The sequence below is a fragment of the Mytilus edulis genome, chromosome 10 (assembly GCF_963676685.1).
Source record: "Mytilus edulis chromosome 10, xbMytEdul2.2, whole genome shotgun sequence".
NCBI lineage: Eukaryota > Metazoa > Mollusca > Bivalvia > Mytilida > Mytilidae > Mytilus > Mytilus edulis.
Window position 1 is genome coordinate 11,172,758 of NC_092353.1, and position 14,649 is coordinate 11,187,406.

At 33.2% G+C, this 14,649-nt stretch overlaps 1 protein-coding gene across 1 annotated transcript in view; it reads left to right on the top strand.

Annotated features, from left to right (window-relative positions):
- Positions 1–14,649, top strand: part of LOC139492577 (uncharacterized) — a 34,353-nt gene that overhangs the window by 2,781 nt on the left and 16,923 nt on the right. The window contains exons 3-7 of the mRNA XM_071280730.1: positions 894–941; positions 2,914–3,125; positions 3,459–3,545; positions 5,171–5,519; positions 10,575–10,742. Of these exons, the coding sequence (XP_071136831.1) occupies positions 894–941; positions 2,914–3,125; positions 3,459–3,545; positions 5,171–5,519; positions 10,575–10,742 (864 nt within the window). The remainder of the gene's footprint in view (positions 1–893; positions 942–2,913; positions 3,126–3,458; positions 3,546–5,170; positions 5,520–10,574; positions 10,743–14,649) is intronic.

The following is a 14,649-nucleotide window of genomic DNA, read 5'->3' on the forward strand; positions in this document are numbered from 1 at the left end:
TCTTTTTAAAATTAGCAAATACAATATGTTACAAGTATCCATTTCTTAAAAAATGAAGAGTATGAATGGAATAATATTCAATTGTTCGAATTATTTGAGGAAATTAAACAAATACTCTGTTATTCGACTTTTGACGATGCAAATTTAAGCATGGATGCAATTTGGATACACCTCATTACAGAATCAATGATGGTTTGGAGGTCAATTCAAACCAATTTTTCTATGATTCCATATGGATTCAAAATGAAATTATTGGTCGGAACATGTAGTAAATAATGATACATCTACAAAATAAACATATAATGAAAACTATTTTCTAAAGCATAAACAAACGTAGGTTAAAAAACTGTCAAAATAGGTTTAATTTGGGTACCCTCACGTTACATCAGTTATAATAACTATTCAATCAAGACTAACTTTCGTAACTTTTTCTAAAATATAACTTTCAAAAGTCTAGAAAAAACAACCACATAGCTTAAAATCGTCACCTTGTATAAAACAATATTTTGATAACAAATAAAACAAAAAATACGTTGGTAATACAATAAATATGAACTATACAACAATGCAATAACCAGATATATGTCAATCAGACAATGAATCAAAAACGACAAATAGATACCTAGCTGTTGATTCGAAGATTATTTTGATCAGTTATCAGACTTATATCTGTTTTGTGTCTTGTTTCCGAAAGGTTTTATATGTGTGGTAAGAAAATTGTTTTTGGTTATCGGATAAATTTAAATCAAGATAAAGAAACCTCTTGTATTAATCGAATGTAATGTTTCCCGGTTTTTATTTTTCCGTGCTTTGACAGTATACAAGCAAAAAGTGATAAAAATGTTTGGCCATCATCTTTTTGGATTCTTTTCAAGATTGAGTTTATTTTTTAGGTCCTGGTGACAACCCAATTTTGCCGTATGCATTTTCAGCAAGTAGAGGTTAGTACATGTATCTTTTGTGTAAAATAAATCGTTCCTTGTTGAACTGTGTCATGTAATTACATGTATTTATACTGATACTGATCAAAAGACCTATGTCGAACATTTTCCTATGTTATTTGAGGCAATTAAACTATTTGAATTACAGGGATGACACCACCTTATCTTTAAATAGAAAATAAAAATGGGAATGTATAAAAAAGAATTAAACCCACTGTAGAGCAAAAAACACCTAAAGCCAACAATTTGATCTTTAAACAAACGAATAGCCCGTATGGCCTCAGTCAGCCGCTAGACAACAATGTATACTAGTTCGGCGAAATGGACGGCACACTAAGCTCCGAAACATACATAGACTTGTGCCAAAACTGAAGATCATTCCAAGATGGCCACCACATACAAGTTGTCAAGTATCTATCACAGTTCAACCTTTGTAATTTTATTAATAAAATGATCTGAACTCAACTAATACTTTGCGATGTTTCCTTTTCCCCTTATAACTAGCCTCAAAAGTCTTGGACTTGAATTATAAAGTTTTCTTATGAATTCTAAGGATATATTTGTCCATATGTTCCGATTTGTTGTCTCCATTTGAGCCTTTGTAGTGATGTTATGTGCTTGGTTTTGCAGTTCAATTTTAATTTTACGCCACATATTTTCAATAATATTAAGGTCTGGACTTTGTGCTGGCCATTCCATACCATGAAGTTGGTTTTGTTCCATGTAATCTTTCACAATTTTGGCCCTATAAACCAGGGCATTGTCATCTTGCCTCTTGGTATATGTAATTGTCAGTGGGGAAATGACAAACAATAACAGGCCAAACAAAATTTCAACAATCTCAATATACTTTAAAGCATTTATATTACCAGTTACAACAGTAATAGTACCACCACCTTCATAGGTAATGCAGCCCCAGATCATCAAACTCAGTCGTGACCCACTGCCAGGATTAAAGCAAGGAGGAGTCTACTCCTCACCAGGCCATCCCCAGACTAAAACACGATTATCCATTCCAATTTTCACCTTACATACATCGCTATATATGACCCGTCTCCAATAATCTTCCACAGTTTTGTGCCTGGCCCATTTACACCCTTCCAGCCATTTTTTGACATTTGCAGCACGAATGCTGATGGATTTTTTACAACACGTTTTTGGAACCCTTCTTCATACAATTTTCACTAAACAGTATGCTTTGACACTGGTTCTTCTCTAGATTCATTAAAAACAGCAGTTATTTCATGCAGTGGATGTTTTCTGTTCGACTTGGCAGTGGTGCAAAGTTTTCGAGTATCCCGCTATGCTTGCAGATTTGAAAGTTGACTTTCATACTGTGCAAAAAGAGAGATAACTCCAACTTAATTACAGAGAAAATGGCTTTAGAAGTTGTCACTTCCAACCCGCATTTGACATGACGTCGTTAAATTATCTTCACTTTTGGCTCGGCACACACGAAAAAAAACATTAAAAAAAAACCGGAAGACGAACAAAGGCTGGAGGTTTCCGAATTTGGAGAAGCGTAAAAATACGGTAGAGTAAAATATGTTTCGTGTTTATATGTTTACTTTTTTTATCGAATTATTTACGGTACCTGAGTCAGATCTTTATGGTACACTTGATTTATTTTTTTTCATGTAAAGACATATGCGTATTCTGTGAAATATATGTCATGCCTCACTGAAAGATTGCATTCGCACGTTAGGGTGTGAAACGGCTAAAACCACACTAAATGCCAAAAACTTTGTCTGAAAATTCAGCCCAACATTGTTTAATCTGCAAAATTACGGAGATTGTTTTTCTTTCGTAGGCGAAGGACTTTTAGCAGATGCATCTGTAGTTTAGTATGCTAAACACAATGCATTAGTTAAATTCCGCTGAGGAAAGAAAATCCAAAATAAAAATCCAAACTTGCCGTTTTGCTTACTCTTCAGGCATATTCATCGCATTTAATATGTATTTATATGAACAGTTTTCAAAGACATTGAGCACAGAACAAATGATAATCACGACGTGCTCAGGGATACAGAAACAGTATGTAACAAAGGAAGAACGAGATATATCTTACCACCAATGTATCCTGATCTTCACAAAGTCACGGACGAGTTTGCAAGTGCTGTTTGTCATCTGCCTGTTCAATACAATCAAGCTTTATATCGGCAGTTCTTAGATGTTTGGGGAACTGTAAGTAAATGTTCTAAACAATACATAACTAAGATTCCATTAACTTGCTGTGCAAAGTAAACAAATCACAAATGACACTCATGTGAGGACATTAGTTGCCAAATTAATTACCACTTAACGGTCTTAAACTCTTTAATAACATACTAAAACATTTACAAGATTTAGAACTCTACAAGACCGATAGAAAACAATTAACAACGAATGCAATTTGTTTTCGACATTTTTTAGAAAGGTAAACGTAACGTTACAGTTATTACTATATACACCGTGGTTTCTTTGATATAATATACTTTTCAGTAACAGATTTTTAATTTTCAATGGATTGAATTACAGCATGTGATAGTTAAAGTGGATATTGGAAAAAAAACTGTCAAGCGGTATGAACAATCAGCGTCACAAATAGCAGAAATTCTACTGTCGGTATGAGAGCGATATTATCGTTAAGTGAATAGCATATAAATAAAAATATCGATATCATTCAGATTTAAAATATTAAAAATCAATAACGCAGGCACAGACCACTTTAAATTTCTCTTTTGGTTGTGGCCTGTGAATTTTTTCTAGCACGAAGTGATATTTCCCGTACACATCATATTGCACGGTGTGTGATACAAAAAAATGCTCGAATTTGACTGGCTTATGATATCCAGCATCTTGAGACAATATTGTGAAATTTCAATTGGCAATTATGTTGGTCATTGGCAACTTTCAATGGTTTTGCCATTTGATTAGGGATTTTACGTTTTGAATTTTCCTCGGAGTTCAGTATTTTTGTGATTTTACTTTTTAGACAAATCTAGATTTCGCCCATTCGAGATATGTACTTTAAAGTTTCTCCAATAATATGCAACACACTCACACTTTTCATCTAAATTTTTTAATGCAAATTGAAACGAACGAAAAGTGCATATGACGTTAAACTTGTGTGTGCAAAAGACATTCAGAATAAATCACTATAAAATAAACGAGTCTCGAATTTTTTTATTTACCATATAAAAAGATTATCATAGGATAAATAGGTTTCATAACTCTATATCGCTTGATATTAATTCTTGTTATTCAATTTAAATAGTAACATTCAACTCGTCTATATAAAGGAAGAACATGACTCATAAAGGAGTAACTATTTAGGAATCAGCAGAACGTTTTAATAACATTCTATTAGTAAAGAGATATCAAGCTTCTATTTGTCCAAAATTCCTGTTCGACACACTGTTATTTTTTCAATGTAAATTGTGTAGTTCAAATTCCTTGAAATTTGAATTTTTTTGGTAACAGGTCAAAGTTTGTATATTGTCGAAATTTCATGAAAATTTAAATACCCTTGTTGTGTACATCCTTAAAAATTAAATAACTATAATTTTCACTCGTTACTAAACCTATAATTTGAGTAGGTATAGAGCCACAGTTTTTTAATACTATCATAAAAATGCACTCAGTTTGAAATAGATACACACATAAAGTGACAGTCATAACTAATTAAAGTTAAAAAAAAATCCTGTTAAAAAATAATAAATTGAAATCAAATATAAAAATAAAAAAATATCAAATATCAAAAATGAGATTGGCCTTTAATGTATTCAATAATATATTGTCGCACAGTGGAAGAAAAGTAATTGATTTTTACAATGAAACAAACATTCTGAAAACATAGTTTAAAATTACAATACTATCAATTTATACGAATAAAACATTTCATCATTACAGCTACAAATTCAGTTCTGACATGTTATGAGGAACAGAGTCAAGAAAGATTACAAAGAAACATTGAAATTCACTATCGAAAATAAACTGACAACGCCTTGATCGAAAAACTACAAATCAGTAAAAAACAATACATAACACAGATAACTAAGAACTGAGCAATACAAACCCCTACAAAAAATATAATTTCATGGGCTCAAGAAGTGTGAGTAGAATCAGCTCCAATTGTGTTACTTGTCGAGTTGCTCATGTAAGTAAAAACCGCTTTGTTAGTCGAATTCTGAAGGAATTAATGGTAATGTTATGACATTTTAGCCTTGATTAATTTTTTTTGTATCAAGTACGACACGGATATAGGATCATTATCTGTTGAAGATTTCATGGGATATGGTACGGTATATAAATTAGATTTCAGTAAGCTGAGCCATAGCGATATTTATAAAATAAAAGGAGGCCATTTAGACGGTACGTTGAGTATTGGAACTGTAGCCAATTCGGAACCCCTCGCTTACAACATGGGAACACTTGCTTACTTTATTCAAGATGTGTTTTGGAACAATTTGACTTCTTTAATTTCAAATGGAATTTGCAGTGAAGAAGGAGGGTTAAATCTTCAACAACGTCAAGCAAATGTTGTGAAAGCTATTGGTGAATACCCGATTTTAAATGGAGTAACATCGAAACCACTAGGTGAGTTTCAATCATTCACATTGTATTGGATACAACTGAGTTACAAACTAATGAGTAAATAATCTTCATATATCTGCTACAAAAGAGAGGCAAAAGATACGAAAGAGACACTCAAACTCATATCTCGAAAATAAACCGACAACACCATGGCTAAAAAAGCAGAAGATAAACATACAAAGCACCTGAGATCACCTCCATTTTTTTGTGTGGCTCGTGCTACTCAGTGTTTAGTTTTGTATGTTGTGTTTTGTGATCTATTGGTTGTATGTTTATCTTCTGCTTTTTTAGCCATGGTGTTGTATACAACAGGTCCTGTATGCAATAGGTCCTGCTCCACATATGGCATCTGTCGTGTTGTTCATATTAGTTCAAACCCGGTAATCAGTCTAACTCGGTATGTCACATTCGGAAAAGGGAACGTGATTGAATTACGATATTTGAAAGATATCCGTTATCAACAGTGAAACGGTACGAAACGCGTGTCTGGCGTATAAAATTATAATCCTGGTACTTTTGATATCTATTTACACCACTGGGTCGATGCCACTGCTGGTGGACGTTTCGTCTCCGAGGGTATCACCAGCCCAGTAGTCAGCACTTCGGTGTTGACATGAATATCAATTATATGGTCATTTTATAAATTTTCTGTTTACAAAACTTTGAATTTTTCGAAAAACTAAGGATTTTCCTACCCCAGGAGTAGATTACCTTAGCCATATTTAGCACAACTTTTAGGAATTTTTGATCCCCAATGCACTTCAACTTTGTATTTATTTGGCTTTATAACTATTTTGATCTGAGCGTCACTGATAAGTCTTATGTAGACGAAACGCGCGTCTGGCGTATAAAATTATAATCCTGGTACTTTTGATAACTATTTATTCCATAATGGTCAAAGAACTCTTGAGGAACAAAGTAATTTTAGTGCATAGTTATCTCAAAAAATTTAATTTAACAAAATAAGAAACAAGACATTTGGTCTGCAAAAAAAGAGGTTTTGTTATTTTTGTAATTGATAAATAATGTTAAAGATAAATACCATGATTTTATATTAATAGAACTTAAGTAGGTTTTTCATGATGAATGGGATTTTGAATAAATAAGCTTATTCACTTGCTGAAAAAGTATATTAACCACGCATAACGTTGCTTTCTTTTACGTGTCTTATTAATATGTTAAAATCAATTAAAATAACTGTGTTTTTTTGGTAAATATATGGTGTTAGTGACTTCTTGCCTCAGAGATCCAGTTTTTCAAACGTCAATAGAACAACACATTAACCCCATCAAAAGACATTTAATTATCTGGCGTATTAAATTATAATCCTGGTACCTTTGATAAATATTAACACCACTGCGTCGATGCCGCTGCTGGTGAGCGTTTCGTGCCCGAGGGTATCACCAGCCTAGTAGTCAGCACTTCGGTGTTGACATGAATATCAATTATATGGTCATTTTTATAAATTTTCTGTTACAAAACTTTGAATTTTTCGAAAAACTAAGGGTTTTCTTATCCCAGGAATATATTACCTTAGACCTATTTGGCACAACCTTTTGGAAATTTAGGTCTTCAATGCTCTTCAACTTTGTACTTGTTTGGCTTTAGAACTATTTTGATTTGAACGTCACTGATGAGTCTTATGTAGACGTAACGCGCGTCTGGCTTATTAAATTATAATCCTGTTACCTTTAATAACTATTGTATACCATTATTCAGAAGCTAATATATATTCACTCGAGATATCATTTTTAAACAATTTCGGTGGTCTTGTGTTATAAAGATACCTACTCAAGTGATATTTAAAGTCGAAAACAAACTTAAAATATCATAGCAAATTTAAACAATCAAATCAAAAGACAAAAGACAAACAACAGTATACTTAAAAAACATAGAAAACTAAATACTTAACAGCACTAACCCCCAAACAACTGGGATAGGGGTATCAGGGACTCATCAAGTGTAAACAGTTCCTGCTCCAGATATGGCACTCGTCGTTTTGATTGTGTAAGCATAAGCCCGATGATAAGTATGATTCGGATGTCACATTCGGGAAAAAATGGAGAATGTGATTTGATTGACTACAACCAACTCTTGATGGCGTCCGTAAAATGGAATTATTTCAACTTTAGCACTTGGAGCTTTTGTTGTAATAGCTTCATAGAGAACTAACTCTCTATCTAGGAAATTATGATAGCAAATGCAAGATCTGGAATATCGTTTTAACTGGGAGATATGTACTCGATATATGGGAGCTGCTAGAATGATGCAAAATAGAGATTCAAAGTTTACAATTTAGAAGCTGAAACCATCTCTTTTGTCGTAAAGTTTTGTTCTCAACCTAGCCTTATTGTCATTTGTAGATGTACGTTAAGATATGAGACAGACTTTAAAATTAGTCTTATAAAGACAAAACGCGCTTCTGGGGTATTAAATTATAATCTTGGTACCTTTGATAACCTATTAAATACTAGTATATCTAGATCTGTTGTATCCTTTATTTCAATTTCGATGGGGTAAATGCGTAAAACCTAGTCAGCAATATTTCAATTAATTAGTCAGGGAGCATCATCTGTATATCAAAAGTTGAAGCTAAAGGACAATTCTAGCTTGAAAAACCCGTCCTTAAAATGTACAAATTTGGAAATTAGTATGGCGTTCACTGAACTAGTATATAATTGTTTAGGGGCCAGCTGAAGGACGCCTCCGGGTGCGGGAATTTTTCGCTACATTGAAGACCTGCTGGTGACCTTCTGCTGTTGTTTTTTTCTATGGTCGGGTTGTTGTCTCTTTTGCACATTCCACATTTCCATTCTCCATTTTATTCAGTCAAGAAATAAATCATAAATGCAGTTTAAAAAAAATGGATTACTGAACAGTGGCGGATCCAGAATTTTTAATAAAGAGGACAGGGCTGACTGACTGAAGGGAGGCCCGCTCCAGTCATTCTTCAATCATTCCCTATTTAATCGACCAATTGCCCCCTGGATACGCCTTTGCTGAATGAGAACCATGAATTTCTCTCTTTTAATTAATCTAAAAAAACTTATGGTATTTAAACATTTTTTCTTCAATTATATGGTATATATCATATGATCCCAACTAGTTTGAAGGATCACATCAGAAACTGAAAAGAAAATCAACACTACTTGCGATAATTCAGACTATTTGAAAACAATTCAGAAATCATGTCCATATTATTATCAGTAATTTTTTGTCTACGTATCATAAAAAATTCCATAAAATCACAAAATAAATGGAAAGAAATTTGCATATGTAAATAGTTGACTATTCGAAATGCATTTCTTTAAGTGTACTTTTAGTAATAAACTAATCATATTTCAATACAAAACACTGCAAAGAGTTTTAGACCAAATGATCTGCTATATAAGTTTAAACTTAAAGAAACACACATGTGTAGTTTTTGCAATAAAACAAAAGAAACAAAAGCACATATTTTTGGGGAAGGTCATTGTCAAAAGTTTTTGGCTTCAACTAGTTGATACGTTACAATCAGATTGTAATTTTGAGCTTCCAATAACAAATCAAAACAACCCCTTGTGATCAGATATTATAGATATCTTTGGAAATTTGTTCACTGTTCTCATGTACTAGTATATATTTATTTTTGTAGAAAGAGCTTATTGTAGATTGCACTAGAAAAATTGAACAATTATAACATTATTGAAAAACTATATTCCACCTTTCACAATTCTCCTGAAGTAGGTTAAAAATTGAAGGAAAAAAATGTGAATCATTTCAACAATCAATTTTATGATACAAAAAAGATAAATCATACTTAATTATATGTATGTAAGACTTAGATATGAGTTACTACGTTATGATCATTGGAGTTAAAATATTGTTTTATATGATTTCCAGTCTTTGATAGAAATATAAACTTATGTAAAAAAAGACTATGATATTCCTTAAATCAATTTAAGATAGGTCGTCTCGATTTTATACATATATGTGCTATCTGTTTCCTGTATTCACATTATTTTTTTCGATTGCAATGAGGTCCGTATGAAATTGATGTGATTTCATTCAAAAATGTTAATATTTTCTGCATATCAATGATTTTGTCTGAACCTGGTGCTTATATATACGGACATTAGACGTATTTCAATCACTTCTGCAGCCTTACACAACAATTCAGTTTGGAACGTGGTGTATATATTCCCATAGCAATAGTATAAACCAATGTAACATATAACTCCTCCTGCCTGCTGTTCGCATTGCTTGCAATATTAGGAGGAAAATGGTAATTTTGTTCTTAAGACTTATCAAAAATACAAACGCTGTCACTATAATGGACCTATATACAACGTTTATATAGCTGTTACACTAGGTTAAACCAACCACAAAATTAATGTTCCTAATCAGGGATAAACTGTAAATTTAGAAATAATTGCGATGTTTTTTTTATTACAAAAATGTGACAGGGTTATAATTTAAACTCACCTTTTGGGATAAAATTGGAAACAATTAAACAGGATTTTTCTCAATATCGCAAAAATTAAAATCTCATTTTAGTCTAAATAATTAATGCGCGCATTAATTTCCGAATTTACAGTAATAGTTGTTTTTCCAGTCGTTTCGTTTGTTTATATATTGGAGCGTTTGATATATTTTTTAATGATTTATGAAATTTCAATGTTTGATTAATCTTAGAGCTCGGCTTTGGGTTTTTTTACGTCAGAAGTTTTTAAAAAAAAGGTGATAATATTTATCCAGATGCATATTGCAACGTGAAGAGAACATTACAGCTAAAACAAGGAAACTTGATGTATTTGTATTTATGCTGTGCGAGTATCTCATTTATTCCTAATTTTAGTTTTTAGAAATATTTGTTTTTCTCCTTAAACATCATCACCAAGAAAGAGAAGGAAAGGAGTAAAGAGTGTATGTATATTTGTCCTTTTTATTATCAGTTTCCTAAAAGGTCAGCAATTTTCAAGTTTTGTTCTCCATACAGATCAACAACTTGTTTGACGGTGTGGTGTAGAGATACATGTTATAGTAAAGGATTCTGAAGTTCCTTTATTTTAATTTCAGATCCAGTTATCAAAATACCGTTAACTTGGCCACATGGTACATATGGTTTATATCATCCCAGAAGTGGATGTCCTACAGCTGCATTTAGCTGGGATGAGGGATGGCATCGTCAAGATATAGAAGATAGTGACAATGGCAATGACTGGTCACCTGCAATACATTTAGATGGTATTTCATTTTCTATGTTAGCAAAATAAGTCAGATTGTCATCTTTAAATTCCACAAAAAAATATACGTACATGTACTGTAAACCAACTTATTTTCGCGGATAATTTATTTCACGATTAGCCCCTTCTAGTCCAATTCGCGGCGATTAAATTTCGCGATTCTCAAAATTACTAGATGTAAATAATCCAAGTTTTACATATTCGCGACGATTTATATTCGCGTTATTTATCTCCTCGCGAAAGTCCACAACTAACGATTTTTACTTCTAAAACAGTAATTTTATCTGAATACCTTTTAAATGCCTGAATTTAACTTCAGGTAAAATTTTGTTGTAAATGTCGTTGTTTTTCATGATGAAACCGCTTATCAATAGTCATAATTCGATTACGCTAAACAAGTACGGGTAACGCACTACAACCGAGGGAAACACATCACATAAAAACAAGAATATGATACATAGTGGAATTGAAATATCTATCAAAATGTAGAAGTTCAGACAACAGTGCCAAACATTATTTTTCATTTGTTGAATAATGTCTCTGGTGTTTATCTAACTTCTCCGAAAAAGATGAAATAGGTTTCTGAACATAATAGTATAGTCAAACTAATAAATCGAAAATAAACTGACAACGCCATGACTAAAAATGAAAAGGACAAACGGACAAACAATAGTACACATGACACAACATAGAAAACTAGAGAATAAACAACACGAACCCCACCAAAAACTAGGAGTGATCTCAGGTGCTCCGGAATGGTAAGCAGATCCTGCTCCACATGTATACCCTTATATAATTAACAGTGGCCTGAAAAAAATCACTTTTACTAAGATTCAAATTCGATTGCAAGAATCTACCAAAAGTACATTATAAATGTGTTAAATTCTCGTCTCCGAAATCAAAATATACTATAAGATCATTAATATAAGCATAACAATAGTTCAAATATTTTATATCCTTATTGATCATTCTTTTAAAGGTAGCTTATGCACTTTGTATAACAAACAGCATGATATAATTAGTAGATAATTGATATAAAACAGAAAATGTGGTGTTGATTGCCATTGAGACTACTCTGCACTAGAAACCAAAATGACACTGAAATAAACAACTATATGTCAACGTACAGCCTTTAATAATGAGCAAAGCCCATACTAAATGTAGTATACTGAAATTCGCCGTCTGGTGTGACATAGATACATTTTGTATTTTCGTCAGGCGCGCGTTTCGTTAGTAGTAGGGTGTGTGGAGTTTTAGGCACCCCAAAAACGCAGGGCGCGAGGGCGCAGCCAAATATGGCCAAGCCCCGCCCCTTTATCGAAACGTCCCCTCCGGTTGACCAAATATGGTCAGCTGACTAGGACGACACAACATGACTCATAAGTCCATCGTTCGTAATTACGCTCAGTTGAAATGACTCATATCCACAAATAAGGTAAGAACGTTACAATATGACTCGTCGTCAGACGTGACTCATGTTGATCGGGGATGATTCAAAAACGGAAGGGTGATATCCATATACGGACATGTATCGAATCGACCAATGGCAAGGACGGAACGAAAGTATAAAACGACCCCGCCCCCCCTCATCCTAGGTTCATTCACAAGTCAGTAGAGATGGAGAGCGCACGTTGTAACTTAGAGTTGGGTAATAATAGATTTGTCCAGGCCACCGAATGGAAAGGAGAAATAAGAATCGACGTGCGAGAATGGGAGATGAAAGACGGAAAGTTGAAACCCACGAAAAAAGGACTCAGCCTTCCCCTGTCCAGATGGAAGCTTCTCGTCGACAGTTTTGATATGGTGGACCAAGCTCTTGAAGAAAACAAAGAGTATTTGACACATCTCGGGAGAAATATGTACTGTAGCGTAAAAGCTTCCGGAATATGTGTCGATCTGAGACAGCACTTTTTGCCACCACAACAAACCGACGTGGTACCCACACGAAAAGGGATAACCCTAAGACCATCCGAATACGCCAAATTAAAAAACGTGGCTAGTGTAATTGGAGACTTTGTGCCAGAACTGTGTTCCATCGTCCCGTGTCCATATAGTTCAGACCATCAAAACCAGCTGGGATTTTTAACATGTTCGGAGTGCAATCCAAACCACTACACGGAATGGTGATTGTGACAGTGATAATGACATGCTTTTTTTTGCAAATTTAAATGCAAAGACAGAACTGGATATTTATGTTATATATATTTATTGGTTTTATTAAATATGTAAACTTTTGATTTACCCTGTTTCTTTCACAAATTCTCAAGAAGAATTTTTACCGTTTGTGCATTGAAAAAGGGAAAATATGAATGGAAATTCAAGAAGTATTTCTTCTGATCTCATTCGGCTATTAATAATATATTTTTAATTTAAAAAGTCAGAAAAAGTACTTTTCGAATTTTCAATCATGTGTTTCACCCAAGATGACCTGAAACACACGAAAAACTGTAACATTTTTCTCTCAGACCTATCAAACATATGCTCATCTGATTTTATCAATGAAGACTCGATGCACATGAACTTAGATTTTCCAGAAGTATATTTTCCCGTTTGCAAGAATGGAAATTCAAGAAGTATTTTTTCTGAGTGCTCACTTTTAACCATAATACGTGTATATATATTTTAATTCAAAATAATCAGAAAAAGTTCTTCTCGAATTTTCAATCATGTCTGTTTGACCCTAGATGACTTGATACACACGATGAAAATCACAGCTATACTAAGATAATTGATTAAGAACAACAACTTTCCACACACTTATCAAAGAAATGCCAGACTGTGTTGATTTTAGATTCAGATAAACAGCTGATCAATTATCTATTTTGATTTTATGAATGGTGCTGGTTTTGTTTACTCCAAATCTAGTGAATTATTTGTTGATAAGTTTACTGTCAATGTAAACGTTTTCTGTTGCCTTTTTAACAAACGAATATTCTGGCAATAAGCTATATAGCCAAACCAACCTCCCATTACATAATTTGACCAAATAATTTCAAGATTTCTTCATTACGAAGAACTTGTTAGAACATATTCCTATTTTGACCAACACGTTGTCATTCCCAACAAAGGCAATTATGACTCATTACATATATAGACGTATGGATGGTGCTCATTGTTTTTTCATGGTCATCGCATGACTTAATCGATATCGATTCATCTCTCCTTATATGACCAGATACAATTCACCCATTTCTGACTCATTTCTTAATATAGACCCGTGGAAGACTCATTGTTTTGTCATGGTCATCGCGTGACTCATTCGATTCATCTCTCATTATATGACCAGATTCATTTCGCCTACTTCTGACTCATTTCTTAATATAGACCCGTGGCTGACTCATTGATTTTACATGTTCATCGTGTGACTCAATCTCTCCTTATATGGTCAGATACCTTCCGCCGTACATATATAAGGCAACCCATCGAAAACGACGAATTATACAATTTCGACCAATTTCAATGTGACATCGGGGGGGTATATATGAGCAATACGTGAATATCAATTTCATTTTCACAATGGATTTGAAGTGCGATGTATGTTCCAAAACATTTTTAAGACCATCCGATCTAAAAAGACACCAAAATTCTGTACATGGAACTCATTCATTTTCGTGTGACAAATGTGAGAAGAAGTTCACTAGAAAAGACAAATTTCTAGAACATAATAGAAAATGTACCATAATTTGTAAATATTGTGACAGTAATTTTGAACACCAACGAGATTTTAACGAACATGATCATTTACTCCATACGGACAAAAAATATATGTGCAACAAATGTGAGAAGAAATATTCGAATAAAAGAGAATTAAAGAATCACCGAGACAAATGTTTACAATCTGTAAGTATATCTTTCTTTTTCCGTGTCACAATACATATATCATGACAGATTCATACAAAAGTAATCTT